Here is a 21,111-nt window from a genome sequence, read left to right as displayed (position 1 = left end):
AGTTCCAGTCATCCCGACTCACTTACCCAGTAGGCGGCAGCTAGGACGGCCCTTATCTGACCCCGCGGGACCTTCGGTTCTGCGAAAGGATAACTATATATTCGAGAATGCCGAGGGTATACGTAGGCGGTCAAAAACAGAAAGGAAGCGTTATTGTATGCGCTCAGCCGTGAGGCCAGCCGAGTGGAGACAGGATACTGGAATAATATGCATATTCAGATGAGAAGACAACCGTCAATTGGACTTACCTGAACTCGTTTCCTCAATAGCACCGAGCTGTACACGCAGCAATCGATCTGACAACTGCAGAATAACGCGGGGTAGCATAGGGAGAAACCAGAGGGCGCACTAACACAATAAACTGGCGAATAACCACAGCAGAATGTTGAACGAATCAAAGAAGCAAGATAGCAAATAATAGCTACATTAGCAAAGCCTCTTCTACAGTTGATGCACTGGAATAGTATCCATTTTTTTCATGAAGCCTTGGCAGGCTCCTCCAGGGGAGGAGGGCCGTCGTCATCGGAGTCTGACTCGCCACCCTCCTCCTCTGCACCTGATCCAGACGGTCCAGCACCACTGCCCATCTCAGCCATCATCTAGTGGAGATACGCAGGATGAGCCATGGTGCACCAGCAACGGACAAAAAGAACGTACCTTCTCGAAGTCCATGTCTCCCATGCCACCCATTCCTGGCATACCACCCATACCACCCATTCCTGGCATACCACCCATACCGCCCATGCCGCCCATGTCGAAGTCGTCGTCCACCTTCAAGTCATCACCCTCCTGCTCGTCTTCATCGACCCACTTGCTGAAGTCCGTCTTCAGGAAGGGCGTCTTGATCTTCTCCTTTGTTAGACGCGGCCAGTACTCGGCTTTCTTCTCCTTCTTTCGCAGAACGATGAAGAAGTCGCGGGAGTTCAGGCGGCGGGATGAATGCTGTGTGCCACGCGATAAGATTATCAGTGGGTTGCTCGGGGTAATCAATAATCTATGAAAACGTACCTCTGGATCAACCTCAGCGAAGAGGTCAAATTCGAAGGCGTATTCTTTCTCCTCGATCCCCTTGGACGCGCTGCGACAAGAATGGCATGAGTACCGACAACTCCCATCTCGATCGTAGAAAGCAGAACGGACTTTCCAGCTTTCGCCTTGAATGAAATGTGCGTAGGGGTGAGGTTGTACTCGAGTGTTGACTCGATGATATCGGGCAGGTTCACGGTGAAGTAGATGACATTCTGTAGCATCGCAATGAAGACGCGAGATCAGCCTTCGTTGTTCAAAGACGCGTACCCCGCATTCCATCCGCGACTGAACAGTCCTCTCACCTTTGCCTCGTCGGTTTCCGAACTACGCTGAGCCCACAGCACTTCAGGATGGTTCGGCATCGTTGCAAAAAGGCAGCAGGATGATTGTAGGTCTGGATACAACGACTGATATAGTGCTATGGGCGTCTATTGTACAGCACTTTTATAAAAACGTTGGAAAGACCCAGAAAGATCAGGAATGAAATCGCTTGACATGTCACGGTGTCGTCACAGCACGTCGCATGTCACTTCCACGTGCGCGATCGCTGTGGCAATTCGCGCATCTCCAGCAGTACAGTGAAGTTCTTCGTCCTCTGTCGACGTCCATCGTGGTGATGCTGTACGTATATCGACGCTGTATGTTGATGCAGAGACTAACGGGGCTTGCTATAGTTGTACGCGGTGGTTTTTGCCTCTGCTGATAATCCCTGTACCGACCGCGCAGCCGTATTTCCTCGTGCTTTTCCTGCTTTCCTTGATTCTTCATGCGCGCCCTTGGTGCGTATCATCATTCACCGCCTGAAATTTAGTTGCTGAAACTCGCATAGCTTCTACTGCATCAGCCTTCTTACGGCGCTGTTCATGTCATCCTGCTACTGGCAGCCAATCTCTATAACCAGTCCTCTCGCCAGGCCATGGTCAGAGAACATCACCACTTTCTCTGATGCATGGGATGCCACTGTGCAAAACTTCGACCTCTCCATTCCCAAGCCCACTGTCATGCGCCTGACAGATCGGTGTTGGGTTGACTGGTCTTTCGGCGGGATGTTCAAGCCGTTCAATGTCACAGAGTGGGAGAGGGTCAGCATCCTCAAGGTGCAGCTGGAGATGGTGAAAGAGGAGAAGGAAAGGCTGGAGAAGACCTTGACATCAAGGAATACATCCGACGCTCTGGATAGTTCATCTGGACACGCAGACCTTCACAGCTCTTCCACCGATGCGACCAAACAAAATGACGCTGCCGGGTCCGATTCTGGCTCTCCCTCACCATTTGGGACGCGGTTGCGCGACATGTTCAGTGCTTCGATATGGAGGCGGTCAACAAGTGCAGACGCAAGCTCTCCTTTGGGTGTGCCGTTACCTGCTGGCGAGGCCGCCTCTGAAGAGGCACCCTCAACCACCGATACCACTTCCGCCCCGCCAGAGCTTCCAACCTTACGGCCGAGTTTGCCTTGGCTGAGGAGGGAATACGACCTTCGTCCCTATGGGTTTGATGTTATCTTTGATCTGGGTTGGACTCCCTGAGACAGCTACGCCTCTCTTGCACTGTACTTCTTAGCACTTTGTATCCTTATTCGCAGCATTATAATACTCGATCTTGCATATTCGCGGGTAACGACGCTGAGGCGTGGAAAGTATGCGGTCAGGTCCACGGGGTCCCACGGCATCTACAGCTTGCCGTAACGAGCCTCTGGACGCGTTTTACTCCGACCAACCTCCAAGTTCTCCCCTACTACCGACCGACCCACCCTCGCTGCCGCCATGGCGAACTCGGGCGGCACGCCCAGCAGAGACAAGAGGCGCAATGGTCGCGCCGTACCCGAGCCAGTCGTCACTGACGCTGCAGCGGCCTCTGCTTCTTCCTTGTCCTCCGGCCCTAGTAAGTTGGAGGTGGTATCCAAGGCTATCATGGCTCCGTTTCACCGGCGGGGCGACTCGAATAGGATCCTATCCGACTGTACGTTTTTGGTTTGCGTGTTTGTCGAGCGCAATGCAACTTAGCATGTTCCTCAACGCAATCTCGTAGTGGCACCCGTTATTATGACCCCGAAGATGATGAACACTGCCGCAACCGTGTCTTCGCGCCCGAAAGCGACCTTGAGAGGCAAGTCGTCCTCAGACTCCCGTGCACTCGACTTCGCGACCCTAGGGCGCGCCCCACTGCGCATGAGCCTGAATGGGCGCAGGGTGACGTCGCGTGACCTCCAGATTGTGGAGGCGACCGAGGAGCTGCTGGACGCGGAGGTCCCGGATCCGGAGGGCGTCGCCAACGACGTCAGTCTCTTGCGCGGGTTCAACGCGACCATCCCCAGTGCAGAGAAGAGTCGGTCGCGCAGGAGACAGACGAGGAATGTGGAGGTCGGCGAGAAGTTGGGTTTGCGGAGGCTGGGCATGAGTGCGAGGGGTATGCTGATGGATGAGGAGGAGCACGAGAGCAATCACGAGTCTCAGAGCGTGGCGAGCGAGGATGATATCGTAATGGTGGGTGGGCGAGGACGGAAGGAAAGGGGCCGAGGGAGGAGAAGAGGTCGGGAGAGCTTAGCTGCGGGTAAGAAACTCGGTGTGGAGGAGCTCAAGCGTCAGTCCGAAGAGATTAAGCGCGACAAGGAGAACCTCCACGTGAAGCGAGTGAGTGCCTATGACTTCAGTCTCATCACAATTCGAGTTAAAATGTCCTACTGTGTCAAGACGCTCATAAATAATGAAATTACGGAGATCACCCATAAGATTGAGGCGTTAGACAAAATAAGGGAGAAACTCGAGCAGGATCTCCTGAAACTTCAGGAAGATGATCTGGAGCTCGATGATGAACGTAAGTCTTACAGGTGCACGAGGTGTCGCTATTATTTACCGGATCATAGTCGAAGGTGTCCGTGAACAGCTCGACTTGGAGCTGAGTGCACGCGGAGCGCCAAGACCCCCTTCGCAGGTCCCTCATAGCTCGCGGCGACGCAAAGGTGAGTGAGGAGCATTGTACCCTACGTACACTCTAGTGAGTTTGGTCGTAGGGCCCTTATTCTTGCCGTCTGAGCATGATGAACTACCTCCTGGGGTAGCATTCATGGTACGATCTCATCACCCGTCACATACAATATGTTCGCTGACGGCATGTTTACGTCTGTAGACTCTCGATAGCCACCAGACACCCATCACAGCTCTTGACTTCTCGGAGCCGTATGGAACACTAGTGACAGCCTCCCAAGAGGATAGTCAGCCTCGAGTATGGGACCTGCTCACTGGTGAGGAGATAGGGCGGCTACGCGGACACAATGGTGCTGTTAAATGCATACAAGTGGAGGATAATGTGTGCCTAACTGGTGGAGAGGACGGTAACGTGAGATTATGGGATCTCAGAAGAGTGGACGAGGAGGATGACTGGGAAGGCGTGGGTGAGGTTGGGAATCTGAGTGTTGTGGCTGAAGGGGACGAGAGCCACGAGGATGACGGCGAACTGGTCGAGAAGCCGAACGGCGTCAAGTCAATACGAAATGGTACCCATGGGAATGAAGGGGATAAACCAGGTCCCTGTGTGCGCGTCCTGGAGGGACACAGCAAAGCGGTGTCGACCTTGTACTTCGAAGATGATTGTCTGGTGGGTTCTGCCATGAGCCATTCGACTTAGGCCTAACATTGAGGTACAATTCGCAGGTCACGGGAGCTTCGGACAAGACGCTTCGGCAATGGGATCTGAGTACAGGTCAATGTGTGATGACCATGGACATCCTTTGGGCGATCTCGCATCCTACGTCGTCGACCCCCGGGTCGACGTTGCCTGCGCATCTCATCCCTGGGGCCGCGGCCGCAGCTGGTTCTTTTGCTGTACCTACACCTCCATATGCCGATGGTAGTTGGGAAATGTACCAGGACTTCGTAGGAGCGGTGCAATTCTGGGGGTATGCTCTAGTGAGCGGAAGCGGCGACGGGGCCGTCCGGATGTGGGATAGTGAGTAAAGCATCATCTCGTCTTACGCTATGCTGAATCAGAGACTAGTGCGTACTGGCCAGACACATAGAACATTGCTGGGGCATACGGGGCCAGTAACTTGCTTGCAATTCGACGAGCTTCATATTGCAAGCGGTAGTCTCGATAAGAGCATTCGAGTGAGTGCGACATGCTTGATGTGGAGACATGATGGTCTGATAGGATGGTTGAGATATGGGACCTGCGAACAGGCGGTATCTTCGAAACACTCAAGTACGATCATGCTGTCACCTCCCTGCAATTCGACAGCAGGAAGGTCGTCGCCGCCACGGGCGAAAACGGCATAAAAGTCGGTTTGATCATCGTGTCTTCCTCGAGCCCGTTGCTCATTTGCTCTGATAGATTTATAACCGTACCAGTATGCAACATTCCACATTGCTGACGAACGGCCACACTCGCCCAGTGGAGAAACTAAGATACATGGACCGCTATCTTGTGTCTGGCGGTCGGGATGCCATGGTGAAGATCTGGGCTTTATGATTCACGTAATTCAGGTCAGCCAGGCTGCGTACTCGTCTCTCATGATGGACTCCATTATCAAGCAAGTCAAGCAGGTACTCACTCACTCAATGTAGCATATATCACATTACACGTTCCTGTAGACTTTCGCCAGAAATATTATTTGTTAAGGCTGCATAGAGTACAATCCGCTGTGTACCATCAAGCACGGTTGGACAGCCATCCACCCACCTGCGGAGAAGTGCACTCAAGTAATGTGAGTTGATATCCCAGAACGAGCGCTGGAACTTGGAGGGGGGAGAGGCGGACCATTGCTCTGCCCAGCGGCTTGAAATAATTCTACGGCGTGGAAATGACCATCGACAGCCTAGCCGCGCCCTGCAGTCGACTTGTGCATGACGATACCGACCGCTGTCGCCTCAAGCGCGGCGTATCCGTCGTCCCTAAGTTGTTCTCCCTGCTATGTCCAGGCCGAGGGTCAAAGTGGTCCATCACCCGTACGTGCGGATATCTTGTACGAACCACGGGAGGCAGACTTCTGACCGCGTCTATCAGAAGTCAGCAGAACGGCCTGTGCCCAGAAAAAGGGTGGTCCCCATGTTGATTTAGAATCCGGTGGAAGAAGAATCGGCGCCCAGCGGGAGTGCGAGAAGTGCGCTTCACGGCGAACTTCCTGATGGCTACCAAGGATTTCTTCCCTCATTCACACGAGAACAAGGTGTAGCCAATCCGACTGCACAGTCCAGAAAGCATGACACGAGGGTAGCATATAACGCGCATATAACGCGCATATCACGTGCCGAGCGGTAACGGTTTCATCTTGAGGGCAGCCTGAGAGGCTGATGTAATCCTGAACCTGCATTCGGCAGAGCCAGTACCATCTGGACCTGTCGAAAGAGCATCTACAAGATGCACTATGAATGGGCGCATCAAACGAGACAGATCGATTGAACAATCACCCCAAAGAAATCCCCGGTGGAAAGCGAATGGAGTGGGCACTTCAGTTGTGCATGTTCCCTCTGGTAGCACAGAGGATTTAATTACCAGCATAAGTTCCTAGGGTCTTCCATGATAACGGTGGTATGGGCGGCCCCTTGAAAGAATGCCATCATCGCCCATCCTTCGGAGCAATGAAAATATATGCTGTGGGACGGGATCTGATAAACAGTCAAACGAGAATATAAATTGATGCAGAGGATCAGGAACTAACTGATTGATCATCTCCTAGCGATGTACCATTTTCTGCTTTCCGATACTATCAATCATTGACGCTGGGACGAATCCGCGAGTGGCTGGCTGACATTTGCAACTTGGCAACTGTCTGTCACTCCCTAGTTTTCATTCTGTATAACAAGCACGCTCTACTAGGATAAACGGACTTCCGCCAATCTAGACATCAGATTCTTTGAAATCATAGGATAGAACGTAGCTGCTACTGACCCGTAACTGGCGCGCACTATTAGGCAAGCTACCGGGTGCCCCGCTGCCCCGCACATTCGGCGAAATACTCATATTTGTGAGTACCTGGGAAGGGGCGGCTATTCGTTATGACAAGGTCTACATTGGGATTCCTGTATACCTGACACAAAAGAGGAGTCAATGCTGCCCACCTCATATCTTCCTGCAGTGTCGGAAGCAATCCTGTCAGTGACTGATACTGGCAACGGTGCGAACGATGCCAGTCACACATGACCCGCCAAAGATGAGAAAACGCGCCCAAGGACCTGATCCCTTGTCATTATATATCCTACTCTGTCCAACACGCCGTATCGGTAGCAAGCGGAACGTCTGGGAACCCGAGGTATTGCATCATTCCTTCAGTAACGAGCGTACCCTCGTTGATTATGATTTGATGCGTAGAAATACAACCTCACCTGGGGAATATCCTAGAGGACATGGTGATACATCGGCTTGTTTCTACTGGTCCGGACGTGATACTGGCTTCTAGAGCAGGCTCCGAGGGAATTGACAACTGGGGGCCCTAAGCTCGCCGGAGAGCGCGACGGAATAGTATCTGGGATACAAATCCTCACAAGGTTGCACAACATGGTACTCGAGTAAGATAGCTCCATGGATAGCCTATATCGAGATGGTCAGTGAGAGAAGCTACGGTCGGCGACGGCGCTGCCAATGTTGCCGCCACCACCAACGATCTAGCAGAACAGATACTGGACCGGGGTATCCAGTGCCAGCTGATTTCAAGAAAGAGAACCCGTGGGAGTTCATGCGCCGACAAGAGCCAGGTACAACGCAAAAGGGGTGCCTATCGCGCAGGATGCATGATGTATAGTAAGATGGCCAACAGTCCGAGTCCTTCCTCGGGCCTGGCGCAAAAGAGTGAGTCGGACGTCAGACCATCGTTAGATAACAACAGATATGCGGTCCGGTGCTCCAATTCGAGCCATGCGTCTGGTGGGCATGTGCTGGATAAAACAGTGTTACGGGACTGTACGGAACATGGTCTGTCTGAGACGGCGGCATTGATCATACGCATCAAGATGTACCCATGTGGATGAAGATGTAGTGCACGACTTACAAGGGCAAGTCGCGGGGCACCCTTATGCGGGGTCGGGGTGTCGGCTCGGCGAAGAGATGTGATGTCTAGGTGGAAAGTTGTCCTCAAGCCTCATCACGGGTGCTGAAAAGGTGTTTCTTTTATCTGATTTCTGAAAGTCAATATGGTCACTAGTCCGTGGAACAAAAGGTTTACAGCCTTCTGGAGGCTGCAGCTTTGAATCACGTATAGCTTCATGCCGTAAAATGTGGTTTCTCCGACTGCTTCGAACTAAGGGTCAAGCAAGTTCACAGTCCGAACCCATCCGGACGATCCTTGAACCATCCCGACTGGTGCCGATAATGCACATTCAGCCCCGGTCCTCTGGAAACTGGAGGTTACTCTTGGGTTACTCACAGTCAAGCCAACTTGCAGCGATCGCCCAGGAATACGACGTTGCAATGTTCAACTTTCCACGCATGCAGGCGAGTGGTACGGTGGCCCGTTTCAAATACCGAATATATTCTGGATAGCCGTACACGCTTTGGCATGAACTCTACTGTAACAGTACTATAACTTCCCTGCCTTCGCCTTGCTTTCCAATTCCTCTACGACCTCCGTTAACAGATCCAGTGCTTTGTCCACTACCCACAGCTTCTCTTGATCCCGCTGGTCAGCCGCTTCCTCATGCTCCTGCCCATCGATACTTCCTTTCCCGTTCTTGACCCAGTACTGTTTAGCTCGGCTGCCTGTGCTGTCTTTGAATTTCCAACAACATCCAATCCATACTTCTCCTTCTCGTCCCGGAGGTCCACCGTTGAGGAAGCCTGTGGTGCTGATGCCGACCCCCTGCCCTTCCACATCCAGAACCCCTACGTTGTGCAATGCACCCCTAGCCATCGCTAACGCACATTCCTTGCTAACCTCGCCCGGCCCTCTCTGCTCGTCCAGTATTGCCGGATCGACGTTCAGGAGCTTTTGCTTCACTGGGTTAGAGTACGCCACTATTCCACCGAGGAGCATGGTAGGTGACTTGGGCCGTGATGTAAGAGCTGACGCCAGGAGGCCTGAAGTGCAGGATTCGGCTGTAACGGCAGGAAGCGACAGCCGCTCGAGCATGCATAAGAGGTTGTGGACGCGCTGCATTTTTGTGCGAAGTTTAGCTCGGTTCTCGAAGAGTATTCTGGGGGAATATCAAGTGCAGGTCTTCCTTGGGCATACTCATTATATACGCCGCTCACTCCGCGAAATGGCTTGGCCTCGCAGATCGAATGAGATAATTTCCACAGCCTTCTTCCCGCCACAGTCAATGACGACACGCGTGCGTACGCGAAGTTGCATCACATGATCCGCATCTCAGTGACGCTCGATGTCACACTGTGACACTGACAGCAGGCCAAGTATTCCTCAATTGGACCATTCATCAAATGGACCCTCCTCGATGAAACCACCTCGAGTCAACGCGTCATTTGTCGAGGCATGCATACAATCACAACAACAGTATTGTACAACGCGCTGGTAGCAAGCTAAGAAGGCTGGCGAGAGCGATGAACATAACCTCAATGCATTCGGTCCCAGTCCCCAGGTATCCCTCCCTGTCTACCCATTCCTCGTCTTCTGGGCCCGCCTTGACCACGCGCGTCGTCTCTTCCGCCGGACGCGACCAGGAGGTGCTTGTCGACGAGCTAGTGATTTAGTAGTAGCGATACTCAGAAACCGCATAAGGGAAGTGTATGGTACCACTCACCTCGTTTAGGATATTTGCAGATTTCGTGAGAGTCGATAGATATGCGGTAAGTTGCACATCTGCATATTCCTGTAATGGGAGCAATCAGCAACAAATAGCAAATCGAACGTAGCTTCCATACAGTGTCGAATTCTTCTCTGAACGCTGGACTTTCACTGGCTGGGAGGGAAGCAATCAAAGCCGATAGCGAGCGCAGAGCGATGTAATCCTTTGGCGCTTGGCCTACCATCCAGTCGGAGAGCGTCGCGCAAGGAAGCCAAATTTTGACTCACCTGCAAGGACACTGGTAACATATTGCACCAGTACCAATATTCGATCGTGTAGCATTTGGACTGCAGCTCTCTGAGTCTGCAGATGAGATTCCACTTGAGGAATAAGTAAGCAGCTGATACGCGCAAGGTCCGCCCAAGGGCTTACCGCTAGTGCCGCCCTCGCCTCCTCTAGCTGTCCAATCCACAGCTATCCGCTCGGCTTCGCCAGTCTCGACGTTGTAGGATGCCTCGATGAACATCCATCTGGTCTTCCTATCGCGAATCTCGATCGTCGGCTCGTATGCTTTGAACGGAAGTGTCTGTGCTGTGACGTCTGTAGATGACCCCACCGGTCTTGTGGCGGTTGGCTGAAGGAGGAGAAGGAGTGGCGTGGAGGCGTAGCTCGTGAACTAGGAGAATGGGATGTCAGGAGATACGATATGCAGTATGGTAGAAGGCCACAGACTTGCTCGTGAAGAGCTATATGACGCGCTGTTGGTTCTGGGGCAACGGAATACCAGCCTATGAACTCTAAGGATGGGAACACCTGTTTGTCTGAACAGGGTGACAGTCTTGATAGTCAGGGTAACTCAGATGCACCTTGGATTATGCAGCATACATTGATCTCTTCTGGACACGAGGAATCCATGATCCACTTTCTCCCCTTCATCTACGGCAAGTTCAAAAGTATTGACGATCTCGATCTCCCGGCCATTTTGAGTGCCCAGCAGGGCACCCAGGACTGAGGCCCACGCGTAAGCGTGACTGATATGAACTCCATACCGGCGATCCACGCACCAAAGGGTAGAGTCGAATTTGTCTGTAGCTTCAGTCGCGTGAGGTGTTCTGATATGTTCAGAATAGGGAGCGGATGTCTGTATCAATCACTGTTCAACCCGAGACTTCTAGTCTTGCTCTCACACGCACAATGACAGTGACAGACCCGACGTCGTAGTGCTGGGCGGGAGTACCACGGATGCATCGTCAGTGTCCATGGCGCTCATGGTAGGCTTTTAGGATTCCACAAAGCTAGCAAAGGTCGACGAGGTAATGGGAGTATGAGAGTACGAAAGACTCAACTCCCGTAGCGCGTTGTATAGAGTAGTAGCAAGTGTGGCGTTCACACTAAGCACTGCCACACGGCTCGGAGCGACTGGGTCACACAAGCACAAACGAAAGCCAGAAAAAAGGCGCTGTCTCCGTCCACTGGCACCAGTGAGAATAACAGGATTTCACAAAGAATGACATCGAAAAGCTTACCTCAACAATAATTCCCACAAGCCGACTCGAACGACTGACCTCGACATTACTAGTGTCGCGCTCTACCAACTGAGCTATGCGGGATAAGCATTATGTGCCTAAGTACTATATATTATCAATCCTTTCACAATATGACGCGTTTGCGCCGGCCCTAAACCTGAATTCTCTCCCTAATTATTGAATTAAGTATTACCACGGTCACAGCGCGTCGCTCGCGACGCGACTTCCTCCACAACACCACCATGTCTGGCTTCGACGCGAACCGGGTCTATTCAGTCTCTGTACACGATCAGCCCCCTGTTACCTCTCCGGATTCTCCCGCTGAGACAGAGAAACTCTTGCTCGACTTCTTACTACAATATCGTGTTGGCGGAGAGTTCATCTACAGGCGAGTAGTCGCCGACGAGTCGCAGTGGTCTCTCTGGTAGCTGACTTCGAGAATTTAGGGACAAGCTTCGGGGAAATCTTCTTCTCAAACATTATCAGTTAGAAGTCGACCTCCGACATGTTGGGTTGTACAATGATGAACTTGCACACGCAATACAAGACAGACCTTCAGATGTATTGCCCCTGGTGAGTGCAGTATGTTCATCGCTCTGTCAAGATTGACACGGTCTGGGATATCCAAGTTTGAGACCGCTGCTACCACCGCGGCCCGAACCATTCTCTTTCCGCTTGCCAGTGGTTCCGACGATGTGGCCGAGCTGGCGCAGTCAATACCTAAAATCCAGGTCGCAATCAAGTCTGGGCTCAACTTGCAACAGTTCCGGGAACTGACCGCGAACACCATGAGCAAACTGGTTCGTGTTCCTGGTATTGTCATATCTGCCTCAGTCCTCTCTTCCCGCGCGACGAAGCTCCATCTTCAATGTCGTGCCTGCCGTTCGACCAAAATCATCTACCCTCCAAGCGGTTTGGGTGGTTTGGGTGGTGGTTCTGACAAGGGGCTACCTCGGGTCTGCGATGCGCCAGAACTCCCGAATCAGAAGAAGGATTGTCCTCTCGACCCTTACATTATCGTCCACTCGAAATCAACATTCTCCGATCATCAAATTCTAAAACTTCAAGAGGCTCCGGACATGGTTCCCGTTGGCGAATTGCCGAGGCACATGCTCCTATCGGCGGATAGGTACTTGACAGGGAAGGCCGTGCCGGGGTCCAGGATAGTAGCCACTGGTATCTATTCAACATTCCAGTCAGCTAAGAACGTGAGTCCTAGATTGTGCTTGATACTTTTGCCAGTGCCTTATCATTGTTCAGAAAGGGTCAAGTAGCTCCGCTCTCAGGACTCCATATCTACGGCTAGTTCACCTTGAACTCTCTTCCGCTACAGGCGCGGCGGGCGGATCGAACCCTTTCGGGGTTCAATTCTCGCCTGAAGAAGAGGAAGAATTCGGAGAGATGGCACGAAGTGAAGGATTTTATGAGCGGTTTGCGAGAAGTGTCGGCCCCAGTATTTATGGCAGTCTGGGTATGCATTTCGCCTCTGTGGCGGGGGTTCTATTCATTTGTGCAGACATCAAGAAGGCTATCACGTGCCTACTATTCGGAGGCTCGAAGAAAGTCCTACCAGACGGCATGCGATTACGAGGAGACATAAATGTTCTACTGCTCGGAGACCCGGGGACTGCGAAAAGTCAGTTGCTGAAATTCGTGGAAAAGGTGCATTCCGTCCGTCTTGCATCTTATTTGTATATTGATTGGTAAGGATAGGTTGCACCGATTGCAGTGTATACTTCGGGCAAAGGATCCAGTGCAGCCGGCTTGACAGCATCCGTACAGAGGGATTCCGTCTCGGTGAGTAACTATTCTCACTGTCAGTATTACCCGATTAAGGTATGTGGCTGCAGAGGGAGTTCTATCTTGAGGGTGGCGCGATGGTCCTTGCCGATGCCGGTGTAGTATGCATTGATGAATTTGACAAGATGCGTGATGAAGATCGAGTGGCCATACATGAGGCGATGGAACAACAAACCATCTCCATCGCCAAGGCAGGTATCACAACTGTACTGAATTCACGTACCAGTGTTCTGGCAGCTGCAAACCCTGTCTGGGGCCGGTATGATGAGGGTCGAAGTCCGGGTGAGGTACGTGGACCGTCTGTTAGGGTAGGGAAGCCTCGTTTTCACCCGTGCTGGTCCAGAACATAGACTTTCAAACCACCATCCTTTCACGTTTCGACATGATTTTCATCGTCAAGGATGAACATAACGAACAAAGAGACAGAGTGAGTACTACAAGTAGCTAGCCTCATGTTATTGAATCCGACGTGACTTGTGTAGATGATCGCAAAACATGTCATGAACATTCATATGAATAGGCCGAACCAGGCGGCTGACGAAAATGGGGAGGCAGTGGGTGAGATTGATATCGACAAGATGAAAAGATACATCGCGTACTGCAAGGCGTGAGTCTGCTGCTAAATCAAGTTATCGGCCTTTATTTATTAACCAATGTTCACTAGTAAATGTGCCCCTCGGCTGTCCGCGGAAGCACAAGAGAAATTGAGCAGTCACTTCGTGGATCTACGCAAACAAGTACAGCAGGTCGAGAGAGATAACGATGAGCGCAGCTCCATACCTATAACAGTTCGGTTCGTGTCTTTCCTGCCCCAGCTACGCGCCGTGCTAACCCTAATTTATTGATATCATTACAGTCAACTGGAAGCCATAATCCGGATATCGGAATCCCTCGCGAAAATGACTTTGTCACCAGTGGTCAAGAATCACCACGTCGATGAGGCAATTCGACTGTTCAAATTCTCTACGATGGATGCTGTTTCTGCTGGATCAGTGGAAGGCCTGTCCCGAGGAGCATTGCATGATGAGATGAACCAGATTGAGAAAGAACTGCGACGGAGGCTCCCAGTCGGATGGAGCACGAGTTACCAAAGCTTGGTGAAAGAATTCGTCACGCAACAAGGATTTTCAAGCCATGCGCTTGAGCGGACGTTGTTCGTATTAGAGAAGAGGGAAATAATCAGGTTCTCGGGACAAGTACGTGTCCAGTGGTTGACAGCTGCCACACTGACTCAACTTGACCCTCAAACAACAGAAGAAGGTTGTTCATCGGTGAGATCTTTCCTTCTTAGATTCTTACCCCTGCTGACACTCCGGGTAGGGTTGGAGTGTGAGTTTACTCGTAGATTGCTTTGTATTGCTGTGTTTTCTCGTATTTCGGAGCTGCTGTATCATTAGGTTCAATTGGATGGCTTCCAAGTGACAAATTGTTATGACTACAATACTATGACAGGTTTCATGCCCGCCTAGCTCAATCGGATAGAGCGTCAGACTCTTATGACTAGGCGATCTGAAGGCTGCGAGTTCGACCCTCGCGGTGGGCTAGCACTTATTTTTGTCATCTTGTATTGATCGTAGCGGCGCAAGCGCCAATCCCCGACTCCAGTCAGAAACCATCAAGTATTCCAGTACTAGTGTCTGGTCAAGTTGCGGAATGCCAGTTTTGACGCATGCGGACACATACACAGTATCGATAAAGTCCTGTCTTATATCTACATCAGTATTTAAAGGGGCTTCCTCCCAGTTCCCGCTCAGAGATACTAGTCACATTTGTCAGCCTCACTTGTGTCAATGCATCCTTTTATCGAATGCTATGCACTGCATCACTTTGACCTTTCACGTCAGGTGTGTGTGGGCAGTTGTCTTCAAGTCGAAACGAAAGTGGCGTCGGTCCGGTCGGGACGTTGCTTACATGAGGTTCTCACGGCGAGAGCGAGTTGTATGGTGGAGCGACCATTTCTTCCCGACAGAACCCTCCTCCCAACTACCGTGGGAGTCGGGGACTGCAACAAGCTCTTCCATGTACAGTGACTCACAAAAGTATCTGGACACTGCAGGTTTCAAAAAAAGTATATCCTTTGTAGGCTCAGGCTCCCTGAGAAACAGAAGTTGCATACTAAATGGCACTTGTAGATGTATACAATGTGCATGCTCATTTGTCTGTAGCTCGAGATACTGAGGCTATACCAATGGCTGCAGTAGGTCACCTGGGCAAGCTTGGTTGAAATATGAGCTGCCCATGGACCACACAGTCTCTTGGTAATCTTTTATGATAATGACAGATGCAAGGTCCAAGCTCTCTGACCAGCACCTGGTTATCTTGCCAGGCACTGCATAGCCCAAGGAATAAAAGATTGAAAAAATTAGATACTGTGCTATACCCGAGATAGTCACCAGCTGGGGATCCCTCTATTACTAGGGCAGCTTCACTTCCCTAATCCCCATAATTTATTAGCCTCAATTATCCAATTTACAAACTCAAAGACTTAATACCTCTCCATTTTCATGTATCTGTATATAATACATTATGCACAGTCAATATTTCTTGTGCAATTTTCAGCAAGCCCTTGAGCAGACCTCAGTAGCCATGCATATGGGATCCTATTCTATGGCACCTGAGCTACATGAAAGAGGTATAGTGAAGCCCGAAGCAGGTGCCCTCAGGGTAGAGTGGTGGATTCTCTCAAGTGCCAAATAAGACACAACTTCCATTGACCATATCTCCTATAAGCAGCAGTATCTACAACTTTTGGTAGGTGTGTCAGGTAGTCCTTGGCACCCTATAGAAAATGGCACCAATGTTACATAGGGGGTGTCAGTCTGCCGAAGTACATGGATTTTAGAATTCAGACATAGTAGGGTGTCCAGATACTTTTCCGAGTCACTGTAGACATGGAAATTTCCAAGATCCTTTTCAAGCAGCCTGTCAACCGAGCCTGGCGTACATGTGAACATAGGAATAACATTATGAAGTTACCCTGTCATGTTTCAATGCTAATGGTTCCATGACCGTCGACAGAGGCCGGATACCAATACCCAAGTTCTTCCTCAACCCAATACAAAGTGTTTGTACAAAGGTGCATAAGAGAAGCCACTACAGTATTGTGGGTAGTGGCAAGAAGCTGAGAGGGGAGGGACAAGGGATGGCCCGGATGGGCAGCTGCAAGGAGATAGAAGGGATGAAAATAGTCATTTCAGACAGTTCAGGCAAGGAGTAAAAAACACTAGCCCACCGCGAGGGTCGAACTCGCAGCCTTCAGATCGCCTAGTCATAAGAGTCTGACGCTCTATCCGATTGAGCTAGGCGGGCGTCGAGGGCGCCTAATGCACCAGCAATATGTAGGGCAACCTCCCGATTCGAGCTCACGCTGCAATTCCTGCTTCGGAGTCGACGTCCATCCTAGTTCACTGCCACTGTTGGTTTGCTGTTGGTGCGCTACTTACTATGATCGATCACCCCCGCAACTACGGATAGCCGCCGAGAAGACTGTGCCTAGCGTGCGATCGTGCAGGGTAACACGAACTCTGCACGAATGTTATCTCATGCCATCATTAAACATTCTGCCGTTCGCAAGTGACGATGGCGATGATAGAAGAGTTCATAGACATCAGCGCTGCCCTCGCGCACACGATTTGAAGCGGATTGAAATGGTGGAGTACGTACTTCCCTTCGTGAAGCTTCGCGCGTTACGGATAACCGGACTCGGATGACATGGGCGTTAGGTGCGAATGCAACACAACCGCAACGTCTAGTCTCGCCGGTGCGGATAATCACTCTGAGATACGCTAAGACGAGTCCGCAAGAAACACAAGGGTACTTCTGGCTGCTCTCAGGTCTCCTCACTAGTCCCGTAGCCCTATGTAACTCCAGAGCCTCCACGAATTATGCTTGTAGGTGGGACCTGATGCAAGATCCTAGGCTTTGCAGTGGCGGGTTGATACCGAAGTTCCGGCAGTGGGACTTCTGGGCTGTTCCCTGTCGATCCCCGACACGCTGGTGAACACGAAGACAGCGAACACGAAGACAGCCTCCTCCACCGGATGTCTTCATGGTGTGGCATACCCGTCACTCCGGGACTGCGGAATTCCGAAAAGTTCCAACTTGTTCATGGCTATTATCGGTACATTTTTGGGAGCAGTGACTTGACAGTACCGGAGAAATCCATGCTGCATTTCCCAACTTTTGGTGAGTCACCTGACGCTACGTGTTCAAGGTGCATATTTAGCGTGAGCCGTGAGTGAGTCCTTCTAGCCGGCGGAAGATGTGTTACAAGGGGGGACGTGTACATCATTCTACGAGCTACCATGATTAGGGTACTCAAGAACAAAGTCTGGCAGCTGCCGGTAACTGATGACTTCTTGCGACAGTGACAGAGCGTCGAGCGCCCGACGCCATAGGTCATTTTCGCAAAACGTTTGTTCTCATTGTCTCGGGGAACTAAATAGGAACCCTGCTGCTCGTGAGTCAGCGCTAGCCCGCCCGCCGTTTGACGCTCGTCAGCGTATGGTCAGGATCACTGCATTTATAGTCAAGACGGTAAACCTAGCTCACGCACTACAGGCATAGACATCTGTATCCGGCGGAAGACATACCAGCCTGCAGGTTGTCCACTGCCTTTGAAGTACGTGCTCTACCTGAACGCCGCTTCTGCTGATATACGCCGTCGTCGCTTTTAGTTCGCACACAGTACATAGAAGTGTCGATGTGGTATCAATCAGCGACTTGATCCTTGAAATCAAATCATGTTGGTGGAAGCCGGTGCCAATAAGGACCCCTTCACCACTTTGTCGGAGCGTGACCGGACGGTAACCAGGGTGCCCTGAATGGTCCTTTATGGACATTCATTACTCAATATCAGCGGGAAAGACAGAGGTGGACAACTGTTACGAGAGTGTATTGAGCTTATTTGTGGGTGGTACGCAATGTTCCGCATCAAGTGACATATCGATGACTCGGAACCAGATACGGCCTTTAGTGGCTACTTGCATGCCGAATCGCAAATGTACCTGGAGAATGACTAGGTCTGCCCCGCCGGGGCCGGAGAGGGATTTGGCGGTCGAAAACGAAACCGGCAGCGCCTTGTCAAGGTGCCAGTAATGGCCGCTGGAGCAGTGATATGATGCAACTGTCAATGGTATCTTGAGCGCAAGCTATTCGATGCCCCAGGCGACTGAGGTGGGGCAAGTACTGACTAGTCAGCTCAGGGCATCGAACCTTGGGTGCAACTCAAACTGCGTGATGGACTGGTTACGTTCAGATTCCGTAGGTCCATGGACGCGCCGATCTAAGAACGAACGTTGAACGCGCCGACCCTCACTGCCCGGCGTATAGGTAGAAGACCGGATGATGAGACCCTGCGCTTCTGATGGCGGTGCATGTCAATCACCTTTCGCTCACCTTTCGCCGACCCTGCGGCAGGAGACCGAGGTTGATGGAACCCCATCATCGAGCGGTGCGCACTCTATCATATAACGCCTAATCCAGTCAGCGTTGAGCCAGGCTAGTGCGGTGGTCGCAAACACGCAACAGGAAAAGAATGAAGTCGTCGGCGCCGCTGATGATAATATTATGGTCGCTGATTCAGCATCGTCAAAGATGAGATGGAGGGAACGCGACGGTTCCCGGAAAGGCAAACGTGACAGTGACGACGGGGGCGCGAATTGTTTCTCAGACACCATTGCAGGCGCCGATGGAAACGCGCCGAGGTAAAAATAACGTCAGCAGCCTGACAACACGGGCAAGCGTTGGACCGAGTGTAGAATAATGCAGGCAGACTGGGATGGTATGTTTTCGTTTGGCCTGGCAGACGCCAGTTCGCTCGCCACGACGCGTGCTGCGCTGCGCAGACGAGCACGGGCGGCAGCGCCCACACAGTAGAGGACCGGAACGGAGAGACCGCGTGGGAGGCCGAACCAAACCGGGCCTAGCGCGGTCCCGCACAGCATCGAGGGGTGGGAATGCCGGCGGGCTCCAGAGGGTACGTGTCCATGCGCAGCAGATCCGTGACCGTCTCTCTTTTACCGTCACCTCTGCCAGTCACCTCCCTCTTTCCTACCCTCATTAGCTTTCCCCAGCAGCCTTTATATTGCCCCCTGCCCCCTACCAAGATATGGAGTCAGACCCCTTCGCCTCGTTTTACCCGCCTGCCCTCGACGTTGAGTCGTTCGGCAAGAATAACAAGTCGTCCACCCCTGCGGTTGCCGACTACAAGCAGCAACAGGCCTTTGCGGGCTTCGATCTCTTTTCATTTCAGTCGCCTTCAGACCTCCTCGCCCCCCACCCGGATCTTTTTGAATCCGAGCTCGACCGCAGCCTCGAGGCCTGCTCGGATCAGTTCCAGTTGCAGCTCCTAACTGTTGATTCAAACGACGCCTTCTCATTCCTCAGGTCGGACACGCCCATCTATAACGGACCTCCGTCCACAATCACCGTTTCCTCAGAATCGGCTTATGAGTCGTTGTCCTCCCGCTCGGAGTCATTCTACAACTACCCGAGCTCCCCTAATTACGCTCCTTCCAACCTTTCCTTCCCCCTCGACCTCGACATGGACTTCCGCCGCATCAGTGTCGGACACAACCAAATCGATGACTACGCCGCTGTCGCCAATGTCGCGCAGCAGCAATCCTCCGGCTACGCCGCTGACCCCACCTCTTACGGCTCCATGCAACTTGCCCCGGCGCCCAACAATTCCTCGGGTGCTGCGCCGCCAAGCGCCTTTGAGCGGGCCGTGTCATATGACCGCCGTGCAAGCCTGTCCGACTACGAACCATCCGGCGGTGTCCACAACAGCGGTTTCAGCTCGTCCTCGTCGGACTACTATCCGCAGTACAAGTATAGCCCGCGCCCGAGGGCTGATTCTACCAGCGCCTCGTCCACGAACGTGTCACCCAAGATGCCCGCTATGCCGTCTGTGCCCGTCATCCCCCCTCTTGGCCGAGCCCAGAAGGAGGAGTACGAAGACCCGCGCAAGAAGTACCCTTGTCCCACCTGTCATAGATGTAAGCTTTATATATATTCCACCGTTGATACATGTCGCTGACCATCCTTTATGTAGCATTCGCTCGCGCGTACAATCTCAAGACGCACATCGCGACGCACGACCCCAACCGGCCGAAGCCTCATATTTGCCCCCACCGGTCTTGTGGAAGATCCTTCAGTCGGAAGCATGACTTGGGCAGGCATCTCGTCAGCATCCACCGCGACGAGTCGGCGTGCCCGACGCAGACGAGGAAGCCCATTGGCGTTGAGAAAGCGTCCAGGGGTTGGTGCGACAATTGCGGCCGGGGTTACATTGGCAGAGACCGCAGCTGCGACTGCAACGACGTCAAGTAGGCTGCAACGACGTCGATGGCGAATTAGACTATCCTATCTATGCGTATGTTTCTTCCATCTATATTCCGTAGGCGCCATGTCTCACAGTTCCCCGGTAGACCACTCCTTCGCGATCACCTTCTGGTATATGCAAACATTTGACGGCCATCCCACCGCGTTATGCGGAGCGCCGTTGCTGCTCGAAGTGTTCCCGCATTCCTTATGTATGGTCCTGCCCAGGACGCACGAGCTGGGCCCGGTGACCAACGTTGTCGTGTAGTGCTCCATCTCTCCGTGCAGTGCGCCCTCGGCGCTGACTGGACGAGGCAGAGTGCAAGTCTCCTTCTGAAGGGTTAAGTACCTTTTCTTATCCAGTTCTTTGTCTATTATGCTATGCCACGTCCCTGGACCATCCGTCTGGTTCTGTCATATTTATCTTCTGCTTAGTTTGCGTCACTTGTTCGTCATTTCTACTCCGGGTGCCCCCCTCGAATGTAATGTAAGCTAAGGACGGACGCCTGCTCTAATAATGCAGCCCGCCAGATCTCGTAGTAAATTTGAGCCTATGTACGCTTTTGTTGTTTACGAATACATAAAGCCTTATACGAGTGTCTGGATGCTGAGCTGCTCCACTGGAGATCGCAGGCCTGAACGAGAAGCCGTGACTTGGTGCGTCTTAGTCCTGCTTCTGCGTGCGCAGCCAATGAGCGCGCGTCTGTTGCGTCACCTGGCGTCACGTGCAGGCGGACGGATTGGATCGCTGTTCGTCATCCTCA

At 52.1% G+C, this 21,111-nt stretch overlaps 7 protein-coding genes and 3 non-coding genes across 10 annotated transcripts; 5 read left to right on the top strand and 5 right to left on the bottom strand.

Annotated features, from left to right (window-relative positions):
* Positions 1-304: 304 nt before the first annotated feature.
* GLOTRDRAFT_109251 (HSP20-like chaperone) lies at positions 305-1,497 on the bottom strand. Its single transcript, XM_007863080.1, has 5 exons — positions 1,332-1,497; positions 1,141-1,241; positions 1,009-1,078; positions 658-942; positions 305-599 (listed from the first exon to the last, which is right to left on the bottom strand). Exons 1-5 carry the CDS (start codon positions 1,389-1,391, stop codon positions 477-479), a joined length of 639 nt encoding a protein of 212 aa, XP_007861271.1. The 5' UTR covers positions 1,392-1,497; the 3' UTR covers positions 305-476.
* Positions 1,498-1,634: 137 nt separating this feature from the next.
* Positions 1,635-2,555, top strand: GLOTRDRAFT_135572 (uncharacterized protein; the record flags this gene model as incomplete). Its single annotated transcript, XM_007863079.1, has 3 exons — positions 1,635-1,650; positions 1,704-1,808; positions 1,859-2,555. Exons 1-3 carry the CDS (start codon positions 1,646-1,648, stop codon positions 2,553-2,555), a joined length of 807 nt encoding a protein of 268 aa, XP_007861270.1. The 5' UTR covers positions 1,635-1,645.
* Positions 2,556-3,086: 531 nt separating this feature from the next.
* GLOTRDRAFT_29709 (WD40 repeat-like protein) lies at positions 3,087-5,493 on the top strand (the record flags this gene model as incomplete). Its single annotated transcript, XM_007861956.1, has 9 exons — positions 3,087-3,659; positions 3,720-3,843; positions 3,893-3,988; positions 4,040-4,095; positions 4,174-4,623; positions 4,680-4,974; positions 5,023-5,132; positions 5,186-5,302; positions 5,356-5,493. The coding sequence occupies 9 exons, from the start codon at positions 3,087-3,089 to the stop codon at positions 5,491-5,493; spliced, it is 1,959 nt and encodes a 652-aa protein (XP_007860147.1).
* A 2,958-nt stretch (positions 5,494-8,451) lies between these two features.
* On the bottom strand, positions 8,452-9,054 carry GLOTRDRAFT_109249 (uncharacterized protein). Its single transcript, XM_007863078.1, has one exon. The coding sequence runs from the start codon at positions 8,987-8,989 to the stop codon at positions 8,537-8,539; it is 453 nt and encodes a 150-aa protein (XP_007861269.1). The 5' UTR covers positions 8,990-9,054; the 3' UTR covers positions 8,452-8,536.
* Positions 9,055-9,416: 362 nt separating this feature from the next.
* GLOTRDRAFT_69108 (uncharacterized protein) lies at positions 9,417-11,082 on the bottom strand. Its single transcript, XM_007863077.1, has 9 exons — positions 10,892-11,082; positions 10,763-10,839; positions 10,584-10,706; positions 10,431-10,519; positions 10,131-10,374; positions 9,986-10,078; positions 9,835-9,935; positions 9,714-9,782; positions 9,417-9,651 (listed from the first exon to the last, which is right to left on the bottom strand). Exons 1-9 carry the CDS (start codon positions 10,966-10,968, stop codon positions 9,526-9,528), a joined length of 999 nt encoding a protein of 332 aa, XP_007861268.1. The 5' UTR covers positions 10,969-11,082; the 3' UTR covers positions 9,417-9,525.
* A 153-nt stretch (positions 11,083-11,235) lies between these two features.
* GLOTRDRAFT_t9 lies at positions 11,236-11,308 on the bottom strand. Its single transcript has one exon. It is a non-coding gene; the product is annotated as a tRNA-Thr (tRNA).
* A 121-nt stretch (positions 11,309-11,429) lies between these two features.
* Positions 11,430-14,425, top strand: GLOTRDRAFT_69104 (MCM-domain-containing protein). Its single transcript, XM_007863076.1, has 13 exons — positions 11,430-11,612; positions 11,671-11,797; positions 11,854-12,432; positions 12,485-12,695; positions 12,741-12,886; positions 12,938-13,021; positions 13,075-13,311; positions 13,368-13,451; positions 13,507-13,631; positions 13,689-13,817; positions 13,881-14,220; positions 14,279-14,295; positions 14,345-14,425. Exons 1-13 carry the CDS (start codon positions 11,467-11,469, stop codon positions 14,355-14,357), a joined length of 2,238 nt encoding a protein of 745 aa, XP_007861267.1. The 5' UTR covers positions 11,430-11,466; the 3' UTR covers positions 14,358-14,425.
* A 58-nt stretch (positions 14,426-14,483) lies between these two features.
* On the top strand, positions 14,484-14,567 carry GLOTRDRAFT_t16. The gene has a single exon. It is a non-coding gene; the product is annotated as a tRNA-Lys (tRNA).
* Positions 14,568-16,249: 1,682 nt separating this feature from the next.
* GLOTRDRAFT_t8 lies at positions 16,250-16,333 on the bottom strand. Its single transcript has one exon. It is a non-coding gene; the product is annotated as a tRNA-Lys (tRNA).
* Positions 16,334-19,050: 2,717 nt separating this feature from the next.
* On the top strand, positions 19,051-20,941 carry GLOTRDRAFT_113478 (uncharacterized protein). Its single transcript, XM_007863075.1, has 3 exons — positions 19,051-20,022; positions 20,079-20,399; positions 20,455-20,941. Exons 1-2 carry the CDS (start codon positions 19,134-19,136, stop codon positions 20,354-20,356), a joined length of 1,167 nt encoding a protein of 388 aa, XP_007861266.1. The 5' UTR covers positions 19,051-19,133; the 3' UTR covers positions 20,357-20,399; positions 20,455-20,941.
* The last annotated feature ends 170 nt before the right edge of the window (positions 20,942-21,111 follow it).

The sequence above is a fragment of the Gloeophyllum trabeum genome, assembly GCF_000344685.1.
Source record: "Gloeophyllum trabeum ATCC 11539 unplaced genomic scaffold GLOTRscaffold_00001, whole genome shotgun sequence".
NCBI lineage: Eukaryota > Fungi > Basidiomycota > Agaricomycetes > Gloeophyllales > Gloeophyllaceae > Gloeophyllum > Gloeophyllum trabeum.
Note: the sequence above shows the minus strand (reverse complement) of the source record. Positions and strands in the feature narration are given on the sequence as shown.

What these genes read in the sequence shown, in the direction of transcription:
- GLOTRDRAFT_69108 (XM_007863077.1), bottom strand. Translation starts at nt 10,968, where the DNA reads ATGAGCGCCATGGACACTGACGATGCATCCGTGGTACTCCCGCCCAGC. An exon ending in AAATTCGACTCTACCCTTTG is followed by an intron (nt 10,707 to 10,762) that starts GTGCGTGGATCG and finishes CGTGGGCCTCAG; the next exon opens with TCCTGGGTGCCCTGCTGGGC. An exon ending in TCAGAGAAGAATTCGACACT is followed by an intron (nt 9,783 to 9,834) that starts GTATGGAAGCTA and finishes CTCCCATTACAG; the next exon opens with GAATATGCAGATGTGCAACT.
- GLOTRDRAFT_69104 (XM_007863076.1), top strand. Translation starts at nt 11,467, where the DNA reads ATGTCTGGCTTCGACGCGAACCGGGTCTATTCAGTCTCTGTACACGAT. An exon ending in TACAGAGGGATTCCGTCTCG is followed by an intron (nt 13,022 to 13,074) that starts GTGAGTAACTAT and finishes ATGTGGCTGCAG; the next exon opens with AGGGAGTTCTATCTTGAGGG. An exon ending in ATAACGAACAAAGAGACAGA is followed by an intron (nt 13,452 to 13,506) that starts GTGAGTACTACA and finishes TGACTTGTGTAG; the next exon opens with ATGATCGCAAAACATGTCAT.
- GLOTRDRAFT_109249 (XM_007863078.1), bottom strand. Translation starts at nt 8,989, where the DNA reads ATGCTCCTCGGTGGAATAGTGGCGTACTCTAACCCAGTGAAGCAAAAG.
- GLOTRDRAFT_113478 (XM_007863075.1), top strand. Translation starts at nt 19,134, where the DNA reads ATGGAGTCAGACCCCTTCGCCTCGTTTTACCCGCCTGCCCTCGACGTT. An exon ending in TTGTCCCACCTGTCATAGAT is followed by an intron (nt 20,023 to 20,078) that starts GTAAGCTTTATA and finishes TCCTTTATGTAG; the next exon opens with CATTCGCTCGCGCGTACAAT.
- GLOTRDRAFT_109251 (XM_007863080.1), bottom strand. Translation starts at nt 1,391, where the DNA reads ATGCCGAACCATCCTGAAGTGCTGTGGGCTCAGCGTAGTTCGGAAACC. An exon ending in TTCAAGGCGAAAGCTGGAAA is followed by an intron (nt 1,079 to 1,140) that starts GTCCGTTCTGCT and finishes TTCTTGTCGCAG; the next exon opens with CGCGTCCAAGGGGATCGAGG. An exon ending in TCGCTGAGGTTGATCCAGAG is followed by an intron (nt 943 to 1,008) that starts GTACGTTTTCAT and finishes CGTGGCACACAG; the next exon opens with CATTCATCCCGCCGCCTGAA.